The sequence below is a fragment of the Acipenser ruthenus genome, chromosome 3 (assembly GCF_902713425.1).
Source record: "Acipenser ruthenus chromosome 3, fAciRut3.2 maternal haplotype, whole genome shotgun sequence".
Classification (NCBI taxonomy): Eukaryota; Metazoa; Chordata; class Actinopteri; order Acipenseriformes; family Acipenseridae; genus Acipenser; species Acipenser ruthenus.
In genome coordinates, this window is record NC_081191.1 from 44,292,653 (window position 1) to 44,311,508 (window position 18,856).

The 18,856-nt window shown below is 40.6% G+C and overlaps 1 protein-coding gene across 1 annotated transcript in view; it reads left to right on the forward strand.

The window, feature by feature from the left end:
• LOC117394704 (nitric oxide synthase 3-like) overlaps window positions 1-18,856 on the forward strand; it is a 42,298-nt gene that overhangs the window by 12,465 nt on the left and 10,977 nt on the right. The window contains exons 6-15 of the mRNA XM_059012984.1: window positions 1,475-1,616; window positions 2,078-2,217; window positions 2,848-3,022; window positions 3,853-3,954; window positions 9,229-9,423; window positions 9,738-9,802; window positions 10,189-10,333; window positions 11,472-11,576; window positions 17,898-17,959; window positions 18,495-18,611. Coding sequence (XP_058868967.1) covers window positions 1,475-1,616; window positions 2,078-2,217; window positions 2,848-3,022; window positions 3,853-3,954; window positions 9,229-9,423; window positions 9,738-9,802; window positions 10,189-10,333; window positions 11,472-11,576; window positions 17,898-17,959; window positions 18,495-18,611 — 1,248 coding nt within the window. The remainder of the gene's footprint in view (window positions 1-1,474; window positions 1,617-2,077; window positions 2,218-2,847; window positions 3,023-3,852; window positions 3,955-9,228; window positions 9,424-9,737; window positions 9,803-10,188; window positions 10,334-11,471; window positions 11,577-17,897; window positions 17,960-18,494; window positions 18,612-18,856) is intronic.

The window sequence follows — 18,856 nt, forward strand, 5'->3', positions numbered from 1 at the left end:
GAACACATATAGTAACGCATGTATGCTCTATCAAAAAATGTCATTGCCTGTGACCTTTGACCTCTCCTAAAGCTCAACTGTAAAACTGCCTTACAACTCATAATAGAATAAAGATAGGGTCATGGTTACTATGGAACACATATAGTAACCCATATATGCTCTATCAAAAAATGTCATAGCATGTGACATCTGACCTTTCCTAAAGGTCAAATGTAAAACTCGTTTATAACGCCTGAGAGAATGCACATAGGGTCATGGTTACTATTTAAAAATGCCAATCTCCACTATTTGCTAAAGTGTTTGGTACTGGTACTGCATTCTGCACTATTTGCTAAAGTGTTTGGTACTGTTACTGGTACTGGTACTGGCATTCTGCACTATTTGCTAAAGTGTTTGGTACTGGTACTGGAAGCTGTAAAGTTGCTGGCAACTCTAGTTATTATTATTGTTATTTTTTTTTCTTCCTCCCCAAAGTTGCTCAAAAACTCACGAAAAGTAGTTTGGTAGATGCCTATGGGATGGTGCACTAGAAACAAAAACAAATGTCGTAGGTCACATGGTTGGCAGCCATATTGGATTTTGCTTAGATTGTTAAAACGTCTACGTATCAAAAACCATTTATTACAGAGTTATGAAACTTGCTATACATGTTAAGGGATAGTCCAACATTAAGAAGCTGTTGTTCATAAGAAGCTGATTGGTTTTGTGGTATGGCGGCCACGTTGGATAACATCATAAAAATACAGTAAAAACATAAAATCATCAAAAAACAAACATCTTCTTCTCGGAAACTGCTTATTCGATTGAAACAAAAATTGCTATACATGATCTAAGTATGGTTGGCTTTTACGCTTGTAAAAATGGTGAGCACTAGTCCCACTAAAAGGAATGTCCCACTCTAGGAATCTACTACTCTATGGTAACCCTCTCTGTTGGGATCAACATCCCCTAAACTGACCTACTATTGTTGCTTCTGAAGTCTCAGCCTCCCAGCAACTCCTGGTCGTTGTGACGGTTCTGGCTGAGCAGCCTTCACAGGCACCTTCCTACAGTCGAGGGGTTCCGTGTAGTAGTTACTGCAGAGCAGACACTCCCTTCCATGATGTTAACAAACGTGTTCTCTCTTAGCTCCTGTCTATATATAGCAGTGGCCTTGCAGCAGCCTTGAACTGTGGCACAGACACTTTTTGAACTTCGTGCAGCATCCCTGGGCATGCCCCCCAGCCAATCTGGACCTGCTGATCCACTCAGGGCTGTCAAGCCTAACTGCTCAATCAGTTGCCCAGCAACGCATGCCCTGTGGTTCTATACACAGATCAGAAGGTTGAGGCTTGGATACATGTATCTGATCCTTTAAGAGCTGAATTCACAAAGGTTTGGGATCAATCAGCTACTCGGAAACCAGACAAACACTAATGTGTTGAACAGCCTCCTCTTTTTCATAATTTTTTTCTGTTCTTCCTCCTCTCTGCAGATCGGCCATCACAGTTTTTCCGCAAAGGTCAGAGGGTCTCATGGATTTCCGCATTTGGAACCCTCAGCTGATTCGCTACGCCGGGTACAGCCAGCCAGATGGCTCAGTCATTGGGGATCCCTCCAACGTAGAGCTCACAGAGGTCAGTCTGCTCTTATAAATATAGTAAAATATAGCAAAGCATTATGAAAACATGGTAAAGCATAGGAAAGCAATGTAAAGAACAGTGCGGTATGGTAAAGCATATTAATAAACATGGTAAACCAGGCTAAATTATGGTTAATATGTGGTATTACCATGGAAGAAGCATGTATAAGGATGGACACAGCCGGGACAACCTCTCTTGCACCCAATCAACACTTCATTGATTACAAACTAATGGAAATATAACTGTGTACTGCTCCAGTGTACTGTCCCCTGTGCTTGTGCAGTACTATAACCTTTTCTACAGTAGACATGGCAGATTCTATTCCAGTTTACTGTCATCCTGTGTTTGTCCTCACAGCTCTGCATGCAGTAATATACAGTACCTTGTTATACAGTATACAGGTACATGACTGTGTCCTGCTCTAGTTTACTGTCACCTTGTGGTTGTTCTCACAGCTCTGCATCCAGATGGGCTGGAAGCCTTGTTACGGGCGCTTCGACATCCTGCCCCTGATCTTGCAAGCGAGGGGGGAGCAACCTGCTCTGTTTGAGCTGCCGGCCGGGCTGGTCCTGGAGGTGTCCATCACACACCCCACGTGAGTCCTGAGCGCACGGTGCACACTGACCACAGGAAGAACAACCCGGCCACTGCTGTGTAGATGTGGCTTCTGTTTCTAGATTTTACAATAAAAGTATGAAGGACAAGGGTCTATAAGTGATGGCCAAAACTGAAAGGGATACATCTACTATAAGGGATACATCTGCAGAAAATAACTTTGTTGTTTAAAGATGCAGAGATTCGAGATTTGCATTTATTTACTCACTGCTGCCACAGTTGCAGTGGGGCCAGAAATACCAGTTGTACACTTCTAAATCCACACCACCTGAAAAACCCAGATTATATAAAGACAGAGAGTGAGAAATAAATGGACTATGAAGAATATTGATTTAGAAATGTCCTTAGTTTTATGTGTATGAAATTTAAATATTTTTGAGTCATAACAACATTTTCTTTGCCTTCGATTTCCACCTCTCACCTAAAGAGGCTTTTGTGGTCATATTTTTATATACATATTTTAGCTGACCCTATTAAAAAGGTATCACAGAAAAAACCTTGTTCATACCTTGTACAAAGGAGTATGTTTAGTACTGGCCAGTGATCAGTACAAATGTTTTATTGCTAGTAATTTAAATTGATGCCTTGTCTCTGTCTCTGTCTCTGGTAGGTTTGAGTGGTTTGCGGAACTCGGTTTAAAGTGGTACGCACTCCCCGCAGTGTCCAACATGATGCTTGAGATTGGGGGGCTGGAGTTTACAGCGGCGCCCTTTAATGGGTGGTACCTGGGCTCAGAGGTCGGAGTCAGGAACTTCTGCGACAACCACAGATACAACATCCTGGAGGTATCCTTATTATTTTTTACTTTAGTGACAAATCAGGTATTTTCCTTGAAAAACACAGGACTGCTGCTGAAATAATCCCAAAATATCTGCGTAGAGATTTTAGAAAAACACTGTTTGCATTCAGCCTACCTCTTGTAAAAGCAATGGTTAACCACAGTAAAGGCATATATAAGCACATTAGAAGCAGGGAAAAGTGCAATATCACTTTTAAAATGGTTAGCAGTAGGTTCAAGAATGCAATCTTGCAGTCGCCTGAAGACGAGACCAGAATGGTCTGCTTTTCTGTTGTCCCTGTTCCTTGCAATACAATACTTTTTGTTTGACTACATTACCTGCCACATTAAAATATCTTATTACAAAAAATGAAATTCACTAAATAAGAACCATGCAAATTAAGCCAGATCCTTTATTGTTTAATTTAATAAAACAACACTGGGGCCATTTTAGCCTAGATTCTATCCTACAAAATGAGATACCCCTAGTAGGGGACAAATGGTCATAAGGGACAAGCTTTGATGGTGCCGAACAGCTTCTTCTCATTCCCAAACTTCTCTGTTGTTCTAATTTAACATTTAAAGAGCTGGTTGGAATAAAGCTCTGGACTACTTGATTCAACATCGATCCAGAAGGGCTATATGCTGTATGAGCTGCTATGCTTAGTAGAGCTACTAAGTACAGCAGTAGTACCAATAGCTCCAGTAAGTTTAGTCTCACCTACAGCTTACAACCCCAAGACTAAATCAGATGTCTTACCTGTTAACATTATCTATGTAATTTCTGTGTTGCCCAAGCGGTTGTCATTCCTCTGGGTTCCTTGTTCTCTGCTGTAGGAGGTGGGCAGACGGATGGGCCTGGACACCAAGAAGACCTCCTCCCTCTGGAAGGACAAGGCTGTGGTGGAGATCAACATCGCTGTGCTGCACAGCTACCAGGTAACACGGTCTCAACACCAACCTGCTGCTCAGAGCACAAACCTGTACCCCAGGACCCACCTGGAGCATCGCAGGTACACAGGTGCAACCGATCAGCATTGCAATCTGGTGGCATGGTCAACAGAAGTTGTGATGTGATAAAAAAACTTTTGATATTAAATTGAAAACCTCCAGCCCTACTTGGTTGAAACACAAATTGTTTCTTAACTAACTGTGTAACTCAATGGATGTATGTTATACCTAGGGCTTCTGATTTTCTGTGTTTAATCCATGTAGTTGTTTCACAGAAAAAAAAAACATAAATGAAATCTATTTTACTATTAAGATGTTTCTCAGTTGTGATTGAGATACATGATGCAGATGGGGGGGGGGGGGGGGGGGGGTGTCAGGGGGCCAACCTAAGTGATAGAAGCACTGTCCAGTGGATCTGTTTCTTGTCTTTATTATTAAAGTCAGACATGTCAGACATCATGTCTTTTTCAATTGATAACATGGCTAATTTAATCGTTCAGTTTTCATACTGTTTCTCAAGAAGGTTTTTTTATCTGCTTCAGTGTTGAGAAACACCTTTCTGCCTCTGCTGTAGTCATCTGCTGTAGGAGTGCTAATAACTATCTTCAGTAGTTTTGTAATCTCCATAAATGTTGTTACATATCATCAGTTCAAGCATACTTAATGCATTTTCAGCATTTTTAAAATCTTCTATTTCATACACTGTTTGTAAGTCAATGCATAAGGAAGTCTTACTAAGCATTGGATATGCTTGAACTGTTTCCTTAAAACGGTCACTCTGCAGCAATTTTGCAGGGACAAGGTGCTTTCTGAAGGCAAACCGTTCCTTTGCATGAGAGATGATGATGTCACAAATTTGCAAGGCAGCTGTGTCATAATCTTCTGTGGTATTTGGGCCCCTTCGTCTTGTTGGCATTGGTGGCAGGTTCTCAGGGATGCTGGATTCCAGTGTTCTAACAGATGCTCGGATGTCCTGAATCCTTTGAAGAAATTGAGTTATTGCTTCATTTGCATCAACAGATGTAATATTCCTTGCCTGGAGATTCCCATACAAAATATCCACCTTCATCATTATCTTTTTAAACAAGTACAGGAAGTACAGAAACTCTCTGTCCATGAGGCTACGGCAAAAACCATTAGCTTCTCTAACTGTGACACTGTCAAAGTCTCCTGAATTACTAATTGTTTGAAAACACTAACAGGTGATTGCGCTGTTCAAACACTGTCCTCACTGCTTAACTTCATCCAAACAGCAGTTTTCTTTGGCGAGCGAGAGAAAAAAGTTTAAAAACCAGAGAGGATCTGGAAAAAAATGTGAACCTCTGAAACACAACTCGCTGCTTGTCACATTATTAGATTTAGTTGATGGGCATAGCAATGGACATAATGTGCATTTGAATATTAGGTGCCTTTAAAGACTGTGGCCTTCTCAAGTGTGTTTCCAATTGCCTGATCAAGCTTTGAAACAAAATCTACCAGCCCAAGAAACACAGCAGGATTGGAAGATGTTGATAAGTCATCATGACCTCGTCAGGCCAATTCAAAAGCTCCAGAGAACTTTATGCATTCAATGATGCGTGTCAGTTTATAGACACTTCTTCATTGTCCTTCTTTATGGCATTTCGGTAAGCAGTGCTAAGCTGGACAGCAATGTTCCCTCTCCCTGACATACCTAGACGCATTTCACATGTCTTATGAACTCTTGAGTTCTTGTGTTTTTTTTTAATTTAGAGGAGAGATTTTGCAGGTCTGTAACTCCGGTTCTTGACCATGATGCATCAGTGTCACCCCGAGCCTTAGCAAAAAGGAAGCAAGGAAAGCAAAACAATGGATTGTTGTTTTCACTTGCACAACCCCATGGCCTAAGTTTATACCACTACTCATTAAAGGTTTGAGTGTTTGAGTGTATGCCCATCCTCGGTCACTGTCACTATGCACTAATTTTATTGGAGGCCTGCTGGGTCCCAACCTTTTGATCTGCACTTCCTCCATTGTAGCAAAATTATTAGCAAGCACACATTCTGCTGTATTGATTTCTTCTTTTTTTAATTAACTTAGAATATTAAAACCTAGCAATATACCACCAAAAAAAAAGATAAAAAAAACTAAAACAGTGGTCTGTAAATTAACCCAAAAAAAAAAGCCAAATTTGCCGAACACAGCAAGATATTACTGAGCTTAAGTTAAAAGCACTGCTGAACGGCACAATTTTTTCCACAGCTTTTAGCCTTCCAATAAGGCAGCAGATAAATATTTCTTCTGAAACAAAAATAATAAAAACCAACGAAAATAATCTATAACTTGACAGTTAAGTCGTTTTTCTGGGTTCTCTTCCAAGCAAACACAAACAAACGATAATAGGCAGTCTTGTGGTTCAGAAAAGGGTCGTTTTACCGGGTTCGGGTACTCATCCAGTCCAATAGTCCAATCCACTACTCGAGGTCCAATTCCATTCCAAAGTCATAGCCAATAAATCCTTTGTTTGTTTGTTTGTTTGTTTGTTTGTTTATTTCTTTCTTTCTCACTCGCTTGCTCTCTGTTCACTTGCCGTCCTCCAAGTCCTTTCTCCACCACTACACTCAGAGCGTGTTTTTATACAGGTGCATTGATCCGTGGTACCTGTCTCTTGTTGAGCTCATTAGTGCTGAATAACAAATGACAAGAAAGGTGAAGGTACATCAATGACCCTACCCTGTGCCATATTACAATACTAAGTGTTGCACTATGTCATTTATTTACAGTTATCTGTGAGTTTACAATGTTCCATTGTATATAATACAATTATATACAGAGTCTGTGTAGTCAGTATTCATGTTGCTTACCTACTAGCTTTCAAATACATAAAAGATATTTTACTGTGCTTAGTCGTCACATGTCTTCACCACCTTGATGTAGCGAGTCGCACTTCATTGATGACACATATAGTGCTTGCATGGAAAAAGCTGCACATCTGTGCAGCCGTTGAAGCCCGTGGCTGCGTGATGTGGTGACGTAGAAGGTCATTATCTGCGCAGCAGACTGAGAAAAGTCTAAAATTTAAACGGGAAATTGATGGTCGAATACTTTTTGGACTTGCCAGAATTCTCGTACATTTGGCCATTTTTGCAATTATCGATCGTACATTATACAAGGGTTGAAATAATCGTACAAATACAATAATTATCATATGTCTGGCAACGCTGTGCAAGACTGAGAAGAGACGAAGTCCGGCTGCTCATATTTATAGCCTTTGTTGTCTGGCAAATGTGCACTAATCACCTGATCACTGTGTTCGCTAACTGGCTGCACTCCATCCAGACATTTTTAAGCCAGTCATAGCCAGTCCTGGCTGACAGCTGGCTGCTACTGCGCATGTGCCAGGCAGATTTGGGTGCTCACATTTCTGAGCGAGCACAGCCCAGCTTCAGCCCTTTAAAGAGATGGCATGAATGGCATTGTTGATGTGCCAGTGTCATGTGAGAAGGGGGAAATGAAACGCACATGACCTAGAAGAAGGGAAACCCAATTAATTAATAAGAGACACTGTTAACATGCTGCCCCTGGTTGAAAATGTGATTGTGAATTAAGTGAATAGCAATGCACAATGGGTTCGTGTGACAGAAATACAATGATTCTTGGTTGTAAATCTCCCTCCCAACCTATGAGGGCGCTAAGCAGCGAGAACAGTTTCCTGGACGGGCTGGCCTGACAGTTCTTTCCCAAGGTTCAAGGGAAGTCGGCCGGCTAGGAAGAGGGCGAGGCTCCGTTGCAATAACGCATTGACCCGGAAGGGAAACGACGTGGCAGCCGCAGATTGGAGAGGCGGTTGCATTCATTTACCAAGGGGTCGCCAAGAGCCAGCACTAAGCCGGAACAGCACTTCACCATTGTCACATATATAAACTTGTATCACCCACCACGAGCACTACTGCACGCACCCTGGACTGGTGACTGTGTCTGTATTATTGTGGGGCGGATATTGTTTATTATTTCCTGTGTTATTTACCTCGTGCTGTACACATTGGTGTGTATTGCCAGGGGATTATTGTTTGGTCGCCAGACCTGGAATATAAATAAAAATAACACTTTCCAAACCGGATTACAAGGCTCTGTCTGTTTCATTTCCACACTGCATCACTCCTGCATCTGTTTCCACTCAGCCACATTGCCACAGTTCACTATTCATAAGTGTGGATATGGTAAAACATACACTAATTGAGTTACACGATTAAATAAACAAGTTTGTTTAACCAGGCTTGAGGTTAATGTTCTACTGATTTGTCTTTTTATAAATCAATATATTTTTTTCTTGATTTTTGTTTGTAAAAGCACCACTCACCATCGTTGGTGGACCAGTACAACTCAGAAAATTAAAATGCCTCTGCACTTTCAGAGATGCAGATGCTGGATGAGGCTGTTCTGTGAAGCACTACCATGTGGTTTGCAGGTTCCTCAGCACCAGAGAATCAGTTGAGTGAACTCTGTAAGAAAAAGGCAGTCACAAGGGTCGCTGAAATACTGACCGTGACAGAGCCAGACATTATATTTCCCACGCACCCCGGGTCCATTTTTGCTGTGAAATTAAAATTATATTATTGTGGCGAGGTGCCCCCGCCCATGTGCGTATTTTGTGTTTCATGTTGTCTGTTATATGTGGATATAGTGGTGCACGGGATATAAATTGGGCTCTGTAGCACTAGGGTTGTAATATGTATTTAGGCACAGGGATTGCACAATCACTTCAGCTGCAGATAAAATGTGTATTAGTATGTGAGCACGGGGAGTGCACAAATTAGTTCATGTGCTGGGATTCAAGTGAATAATTAAGTAATTGAATCCTGGCACAACTGCATATGTAGATGCACATTTCATTCACTCGGGGTTGGTGTGTTCACAGTGGAGAACAGGAGAGAGAGGAGAGAAATAAAATCAAAACAAATTGTACTCATGCAGGAGGACTTGCACGATACTTTGTTTTGGCCAGTGTTTTGTGTTTTGTTAAATCTTTTTATTTATTAAAACGTGCAAGCAAGCGCATTCACATTTAATTTCACTTGCAGTGCTGTGTGTTTCTTCCGGTTTCTTCCGGGTCTGACATCGTCTGACGTCACCACTCAGGCCAGCTTGTCACAATTATATAGAAAGTGTAGGGGATTAATACTATCACTAAAATTAGCATAAAAGAAAATGACTCCAAGGCTTGTCTGCACAATTCAAATAATTATTACTGTTAGTATCAAGAGGTACACTAAGTAAAGACCCTGTGTGTGTCTGTATTGGCAGCTGGCGAAGGTGACGATCGTGGACCACCACGCTGCCACGGAGTCCTTCATGAAGCACATGGAGAATGAGTATCGCACGCGAGGGGGCTGTCCTGCAGACTGGGTCTGGATCGTCCCGCCCATCTCCGGCAGCATCACCCCTGTCTTCCACCAGGAGATGCTGAACTACTTCATATCACCCTACTTCTACTACCAGGTACCCCAAACCAGCAGGGCATATCTCTCACTGTGCACCCCGACAGGCCTGCTCTCCAGTGTGCAAATCAAAATCCTACAAAAGTCCTGGACCCAGCAAAACAATCATTCTCACACAAAATTTATTCCACCTGTGAATAGTGAAAGGTGCACAAATAAAGTAATGTAAAACACAATTGCCCTGGGATAAGCAATGTTACAATGTGAGTCATTGATATTAGAGTAACGTTGTTATTATTTGTGTTGATTAGGTCTATGTAGGGTACAGTCTGTAAAAACTCTCTCTCTTCCTCACTGTGATTGTCTCTCTTTCAGCCTGTTCCCTGGAAGCTCCCGGGTTTCTCTGCCAAGAAGAAGATAAGCTTCAAGGAAATTGCAGAGTAAGGCTGCTTGGTGACTAACCCACACTCCCAGTTGGGTATTCTCCTCTAGTGACTTGGTGTTCATTGTGCTGTTTAGTGTTTAGGGCTGTTTGCTATAAACTGCACTTTTGAGATCTAAGTAGGTAATGAAAATGCAAAACAGGTAAGATTTATGTAATTATTTTTTCTCCAGCACAGCCGTCTTGTCAGTTGAACATAATTAGGCTGTTGTGTTATCTGGGCTAACAGAATCTCTGGAATCCTCCACACATCACAAGCATTTCCCAGCAGTTGGGGGCTCATCATAAGTTATTCTCATAGTTACTTTTGAATGTGTAAAACCAGGGACTCTAATAATGAAATGGTTCCATTTGGAATTAAAGCTTGTTCCGTTTTTATTTCAGGGCCGTAACGTTTTCCACCAGTCTGATGTGCCACGCCATGGCAAAGCGAGTGAAAGCCACAATCCTGTACGCCACAGAGACAGGAAAATCTGAGACCTATGCAAACATGCTGTGTGACATCTTCAAAGTGGCCTTCAACCCTAAGGTCGGGGAAAGAGGAAATTGCTCATGTAATACCTCTTTCGACAATGGTCTTCAGAGGTTTTTGTAATTGTTACGTCAATTAGGGATTTTTCAAGCAAAAAAAAAAGATTTGTATACATTTGCTATGGGTCTCTGAATGTGAATATCCATGCATGCCACTCTTAATTGTTGCTATTTATGGAGGCCGGACTATATTGTTAAAGACATGACCACTGATGTTATGCAGCAAAATCCTCTTACATTTTCTTTGCTTAAAAACATTTTGATTCAAGCAGAACAAAGGAAAAACACAACGCCTTTTGACACATAGTGTATCTTCATCAGGATAGATACACGACAACTGGAGACCAATTAATCCAATCATTGAACAATGCAGTAAATAATATACGTAGACAAATAAAACATCTCATAACATTTCTGGAAAAATCAGGTGCGACTTGCTATCCAATTAAAAAAACTGCTTTGGAATAGACTATTAAATAAACCATATATACATATATTTAATTGTTCAATCATTACACCACATTAATATATGGAAATACTTAAAATATATACTATTACAGATCATATTACATTTAATATACAAATGTCAGAAAAGTTTGTAAACACAATTAATCCACTCTAGAAAAACAATGAAAGGTTCAAGTTGGCATGTAACAATTGATCATCTAGTCTTTCAGAGATACGGAATGAAATCTAGAATTTAATCGTGGGTTCTATTTTTTAAAAACTCAAGAAACAAAAAGCTGCTTTTTGTAACAAAACCTAGTAGTAACAGAATTTGAAGGTCAATACAAGTCATTAGTGTTTTTACACATTTAAGAGATCTGTTTCGGCATGTTTCAAACGAACGTAAAGCTAGCTTTTCAGTACAAATATGCTTTTATATTTATAGACAAACAACAAAATGTGCAAAGAACACAGTCAGTGTAAGGGATGGGAAACACTCAGCATCATATCTAAATAGAAATGCAAAACAAAGAGGGAAAACAACACACACACTGTTCAAATAGTGTGATAATGCACTACAAGAAGATAACAATAACTTATAAATGACTCTGTGTGTTCTGTTGGTTGGGTTTGAGTGATGTGCGGTGCTGTGAGATGGCTGACGCACTCTGTTTCCCTGTTATTTGCAGGTCGTCTGCATGGACGAGTACGACATCGTCAACCTGGAGCATGAGAATCTGGTCCTGGTCGTTACCAGCACCTTCGGGAATGGAGACCCGCCAGAGAATGGAGAGGTGATCAAACTTTCTTTTTCTTTATCATTCTTTTATCAAGACAAACTGGTTACACAGATTCCAATTAGCACAAATCTACCTAATTTTACATTTAAGTTACAACTCCTTTCAAAAGAGTTCTAGGATATCTGTCAAAACATGTGGTGACAACAATCGTTGAACACAGTGTATACTCAAAACAGAGAGGAAATTCAGTCAAATAAAGGACACATTTATGGATTAACATTTCATAAGCCCTTAATTCAAAACCAAGGTGCTGTAATTTGCATTGAATCTGTCCCTTGTGTGATGGTGTGTGGCGTTTACTGGACAGAACACCTAAGTCAGTACTGTGCTTGCAACAACATTAACAAATGCTCTGTACATTCTTAAAAGGTAATACAGGGTACAATATATTTTTTTATTGGGTCACATTTGACCAAATTCACTGTGGGGTTCAAAAGTTTACAGTGGGGTCCTTTTACCCCACAACCCCACATTAAAACACTAAGGGCCTCATTTACGAAAGGGCACTAAATTTGGAAATAGCGCGCACATAAAGTAGTGAGCCTAACGTGCGAGATAAATGAAAATTAACTACCCCATTTACTAACAGAGAATAAAAATAACCCGCCTCTTTAATATAACACATGTATTCAGCATGTGCAGTCTGTGTTGTATGAGTGACATTCCCATTAAGCCAATCAGAGCTCACAGTGGTTGTAAAATAGCCAAATAAAAACTATTGCCAACTTGGTAGAAAAGCAATTCCTGGATCTGTGCTTCCTCTTGCCTTGCAACATCTTGTGCACCAGTCACTAACATTTGGTGGTAAAAGTGGGATATACCATTCCCTGGTCTGGACACTTGGGATTGAATAAAACCCTAGCTAGAATTGCTAGGTTTTATTGGCCAGGCTTGAATGGAGCTGTAAAACAATATTGTCAGACCTGTCCTCAGTGTCAGCTGTCTGGAGGAAAGAAAGTAGCCCGTTCCCCATTAATACCATTGCCAGAACTTCACATCCCTTTTGAGCACATAGGTGTGGATGTGGTTGGGCCACTTGAGTGCAGTCAAGCAGGGAATAAATATATTCTAGTCATATGTGACTGTGCTACAAAATACCCCAAAGCTTTTCCACTGATGAGGTTCAAGCCAGACCGGTCAGCACTTATGCAACTGTTTTCCAGAGTAGGTATACTGTCAGAGGTGTTAACGGATCAGAGTACAAATTTCATGTCTAAAACCTTGAGGCAGGTATATAACCTACTAGGGATAAAGGGAATACAGACCACCCCTTACCACCCACAGACTATTGGCTTAGTTGAGTGTTTCAACCAAACACTGAAGCATATCTTGAAAAGGTTTGTCTCAAAAACAGGGAAGGATTGGGACAAGTGGCCCAATGTGTTGAAGAAGTCATGGGAAGGCAAGCAAGATGAGAAAGTTAGTGTTCTGTCCTATACAGATGTGCTCAAATTAGTTGGTACCCCTCCACAAAAAACGAAGAATGCACAATTTTCTCTGAAATAACTTGAAACTGACAAAAGTAATTGGCATCCACCATTGTTTATTCCATATTTAATAGAAATCAGACTTTGCTTTTGATTTTTTATTCAACATAATATTGTAAATAATAAAACAAATGAAAATGGCATGGACAAAAATGATGGGACCACTAACCGAATATTTTGTTGCACAACCTTTAGAGGCAATCACTGCAATCAAACGTTTTCTGTAGCTCTCAATGAGACTTCTGCACCTGTTAACAGGTAGTTTGGCCCACTCTTCCTGAGCAAACTGCTCCAGCTGTCTCAGGTTTGATGGGTGCCTTCTCCAGACTGCAAGTTTCAGCTCTTTCCATAGATGTTCGATAGGATTCAAGTCTTGAAAGCGACTGAGGAATTTGCTCTAGCTTACCTGGACGATATTGCCATCTATAGTAACACTTGGGCAGAACATCTGGCACACCTGAGGGAAATATTAACCAGGATTAAGAATGCAGGATTGACCATCAATCCCAAAAAGTGTTCCTTTACTATTGTTTTGGATCCAAGCTTACTGTAAACATTTCAGTTTCAGTTCTTACCTGTTCTTTAAGTTCCTGACAAATAAAAACTATTGCCAACTTGGCAGAAAAGCAATTCCTAGCTCTGTGCTTCCTCTTGCACTGCAACATCTTGTGAACCGGTCACTAGAAGTAGGAAAGCATAAATAAAAAATAAAAAAAAACTAACTATAACAGGGACGGGTAAACAAACTAATGATCAAACCCACAAATGCATGATAGTCGTACTGTAGAGACAGTTGCTCTATAAATAATCACTGTAAAAATTAAAGCGTTTCAATTGCAACAAACAAAACCAATCTGTCAAGCTCCTTCTACAGCGTAGCTACTTAACTTGGTGCCCATGGAATCCACATGGTTCTCAATACTCCATTGCTCCTTCCCACCAAATCAGCACACTCTCAATGTTTAGGTAATTGCTTGTAGCTCACGTTCTTGTCAGCAACACTCCGTGTCCTTTTCTCCGTCTCTCACAGCACTCCTTGTAAATTTGTTATATCTGTTCCGCCCTGTTTCATTTAATTTCACTTAATTTCATTTTGTTTCATTTCATTTCCTTCCGTCCTTGTGACCTGATCGCCTGCCTCGTCCATCTCATCTGCTCTCCCATCTGTTCTCATGGCTGCTCTTGCCTTCTGCTCTCTCTTCTTGTTTTGCCTATTCCGTCATCCCATATGTTCTCACATTTGCCCTTGTGAGTACTCTTTCATCTCCCCTCTCTTCACTGCAACTAGCTTGTATGAAAAAGGATGCGCCTACCACCCATTCATTGGTGGACACCACTTCTCATGGATTCCTCTATTGGAAGAATGCTGGCAAACAAGTTAGGTTACGTGAAACATTTAGTTTATACTTGTTATTGCAAAACCAACCTCTCCAGATGCCAATCAGGAAGTAAACAAACACTCGTGTTCAACAAAACACACCACCACAAAGCCAAATAATATTATAAAAAAGTGCAAACAATATATAGTAAAATTAATCAACCAAAATAAAATTTGCAAATAGTATACACAAGTGCCAACACAACAAAAATAAATACGTCACAGTGCACAAAGCATATTTTAAATAAAAGAAAAAAAGTGTACCATTTAGTCACCCCTGTGACACTTGTCAGTATCTTTTTTTTCAGTGCTGCTAAAAACATTATATATTGTGGAATATAAGTTAAATATTGAGACTTAGCATTATATACTCTTCTATTTCCTCCATTATATTACATTTGTGATATTGAGTTCTTGTCAGTGTTCTAGGAAAGCTGCTTCTAGTCATATCTATAAAATACATTAAGTAATATGTTGATTAATTGATTGAAACCGTGCCTGCATACTTATTGCTGACTAGGAATCGTACAGTGTGGGTAATGTGTTTTGTGAAAAGCAGTATATTTGAATATATTGGCCTACAAACAATTTATATAGACATTGTCACGTACATTAAGATGTATATATATTTTTCACGGTGTGGCCCACCAAGTGAACAGTCTTAACTTAAATGGCCCTTGTTGCCAGATTTTTCAGTTGAAACAAATTTTCATAACCAAGTAATTCAGCAAGATGTATTTATTTCGTGTTAGTGAATCAGTGAATCAGATGAACAAATCTGTTGAATTGATTCACTAAACTGAATTAATCAAATGAATCCAGTCAGTAAAAAGAATCGAACTGCACATCACTAGTTTTCAGGCCAGAAAAAGAGGTTTAAATAGCACGCCTATTTAATATGCCAAGTATTGCACGCAATAATTAATAAAATTGCAATAGTGAATACGGAAATCATGAACGTGCACACTAATTGCAATTAGAATGCACCATAATGTTTAGCGCCCTTTCGTAAATGAGGCCCTAAGGGCCCTATTTATCAACGTTCGCAAACCCCTAAGGCAATCGCAAAACACTTTTGCGGACAGTTAGCACACCAAAATCAGGCGCACGTGTGGGCAAACACTTTGCCCACCTATGTGATTTAGCAACCCTGTTTTAGCGCCCACCTGGTTGGTGCTGGACATGGGTTGAACTTTAGGGGAGTGTCCTTATTTGCATACAACTGTAGTGATTTAGCAAACTATCAACAGTGCTAACGTTTGCATTTCAATTGTGCTCAAATTACATGGTCGACTATAAATACCGCTGAAACTACCATGGAAACAGGTAAAGAAAAGAGAGAGAGAAAAAAGAGTGCGCACTCGATTTCTATGTGACCAGACAAAAAGAGAGGAGGAGGAGGAGGAGGAGGCGTCCCCAAATATTTAGAAGTCATCTGTCTTTTCTGAGCCTGTCTGACACACAATGTATGCAGCAAATTTGCCTCAACAGGCAAACAATTACTGACATCTGCCAGCTGCTTCAGGCTGACCTGGAAGGAGACATGCAGAGTGCACACCGGTTCCCTGTAGTACTAAGTGTATCCGCTGCATTAACATTTTATGCCACTGGCTTGTTCCACCTTTACATGAATCATTAGGGAACATATTCTGTCAACGTGCAAGTAGTATGTGATGCCAAAAACTACATCACTAATGTGTATGCAAACTATCCTGACTCCGCTCATGACTCGTTTATCCTCGCTAATACGCAGCTTGCAGCTGCGTTTCAGCGGGGTGACAGTCTGAGAGGCTGGTTGATAGTGGACATCGGGTATCCACTGAAGCGGTGGCTACTGACACCGCTGCTCAACCCCATGACCCCTGACAAACAGAGGTATAACTGTAGCTTGAAATGTACTCGTACTGTTATTGAACGAACATTTGGAATCCTCAAAATGCGATTCTGATTTTTGGATGTCTCTGGGGGAACACTAGAGTACACACTCCTCAGAAGGTTAGCAATATCATCCTGGCTTGTGTTTTACATAACATAGCTCTCTGTAATGGATGTGATGTTGAACTGTGGCAAAGTGGTAAGTGATCTGCAGGTGAAGAACAGGTGCAGTAATCCAATTGAAACAAACAGACAACAAAGTACGGCTGAAATAGTTTGTTTATTAATTTGTAATCCAGATGGTCTGATGACCAGGCAGAAAAGAATAATGATCTGGCAATACACAGCAATGTGCAATACACAGCAATGTGCAATATACAGCAATGTGTATTGCACAGTAGTTATAAAGGGTTGCAGTCCCACAAATAATAACACGCTGTAAAACACCCACAATGTACAATAGTGCGTGCTGTAGTGCTCGTGGTGCAAATACAATTAATCGTGATATACAGTGCAGTGTTGTCTGGTTTTGTGCTGGCCCTTGACGACAGCTCCAGATCATGTTAGTCGTCTAACAATGACAAGCAAACAGTTAGACACGACAAAACAAACAAAAAACTCACGATACAATACGGGTCCTTCCTGGTTTCGTAACACAACCATCAACAAAGGACGAACAGACAAAATAAACAAGTACCGTGCTGGTCCTCCAGCACCACGCAGCAATTGCTTTGCTTTTCTTTTCTTTTCTTTTCTCACTCCTGTTCTTTCTCCCTGAACACCCAACTCTGAGTGAGTGCTTCGTGCCTTTAGATATACAGCTGTGCCGAGATTCAATTACTAATTAATTAATGAATCTCGACACATGAACTAATTTGTGCAATCCCGTGCTCACATACTATTACCTACTTTAATCTGTACGTGAAGTGATTGTCAGTCCCTGTGCCTAAATACAACTATATATTTTAAATCACTCATGTTACACAGACCCATTTATATCCTGTGCACCAATACATATACATCAACATTAACACACCACACGCAACATTTAATGACATAACCCACACATGGGCAGGGCACACTGCCACATGAACATACAGAGGAAATATTACAGGGTTTGAGGGAAGCAGATGCTGAACTTGAAGCCCCAGTGGTGGGGGTTGCAGATGCTAAGTGCCAGGCACTTAGCATGTGGGCTTGGCCTGGACACTTTTAAATTGTCTCCTTTCTTAATTTTTTTGGTTTCAAAATGCCCTCTGTTCGCTATCGCAGACGCACAGGTGCTCTTAAAGGGAATGTTGAATCCTTATTGGTTGTAACCATACCCCCCCCACCCCCCCACTGTGCTTTGATTGGCTGGGTGCATGATTTGATATTTGATGTGCGTTAGCCCATGCATGAGACCCGACTTCTAAATCACGTTTTCGTGCGCTATCGCGGCGGGCGCTGTCATTTTTGCCCGAGTGGAAGTGGCTGCTCACATATATGCTAAATTGGGCCCTAAAAATCAACGCAATAAATCTGTATTGGCAGTCTTTCTGTGACACTCACAAAAATTGAATCCCTCTTCTCTAGAGATTTGCCAAAGCACTGATGGACATGACCCATCCTACCTCAGAACAACCGGAACCACAGAAGTGAGTATCGGATGCTTCAAGTTGTAGAGCTGTGCTGGATGCGACACACCTGCAGTTTTGATCATTTTATTTCAATAATACGTGTACTGGAACAGAATACAGAGTGGCAAGACAACAAAAGCAAACCAAGGTAGAAGTGGTCTGAAAGCTGGTGTACACATTGTTGGAAGATCTCTGTATCTCAGATCTAACAATGTAGGGCTATGATACAATATTGGGGTCTATTTTTTGTTAGTTTTAGCATGTTTCTCATGTTCTAGAAACTGAATAGTTTACTACATTGATACCAATTCTGCAAAAATATTGCAAACTGATAAAATGAAGTCAGTTTCTGAATAATCAGAATGTTTTGAAAAAGGATAATGTTACAGATGTATACAAAAAAAAATAGTGTTGTATTGCAACTTGTGTGTTATTAGGTTATGTTCACTTGTGTGATTAAAGTTTTTAGAACATAAAAAACATGGTTTGCGTTCTATAAATGAATCAATTTATAACTGTTGTCTGTGTGTGTGTCTGTGTGTGTGTGTTTTAGGAGCTACAAGAGGCGTTTCAACAGCCTGTCTAAAATGGACACAGTTCTGGAGTTGCAGAACAGGAAACCACGTCTGTCCAGCACCACAGAGAGTGCCGGGCCTCTGGGCACTGTCAGGTACAGAATCAGTCTAATACCTTACTGTAGAGACCTGCACTTTAGCTCTATCTTATCCATAGTATAGACCTGGAGCTCAGCACTGACCCAATCTAGTGCAATATAGACCTGCAGCTCAACACTGTCACTGCCTGGTCCTCTCTGCTACTGTAAACAAGGTAATACTATAAGAAACTAAGTTTCAGTGTACTAATACTATATATACCTGTAGTTCAGCCCTTCCAACACCTGACCCTGTCTGTCCA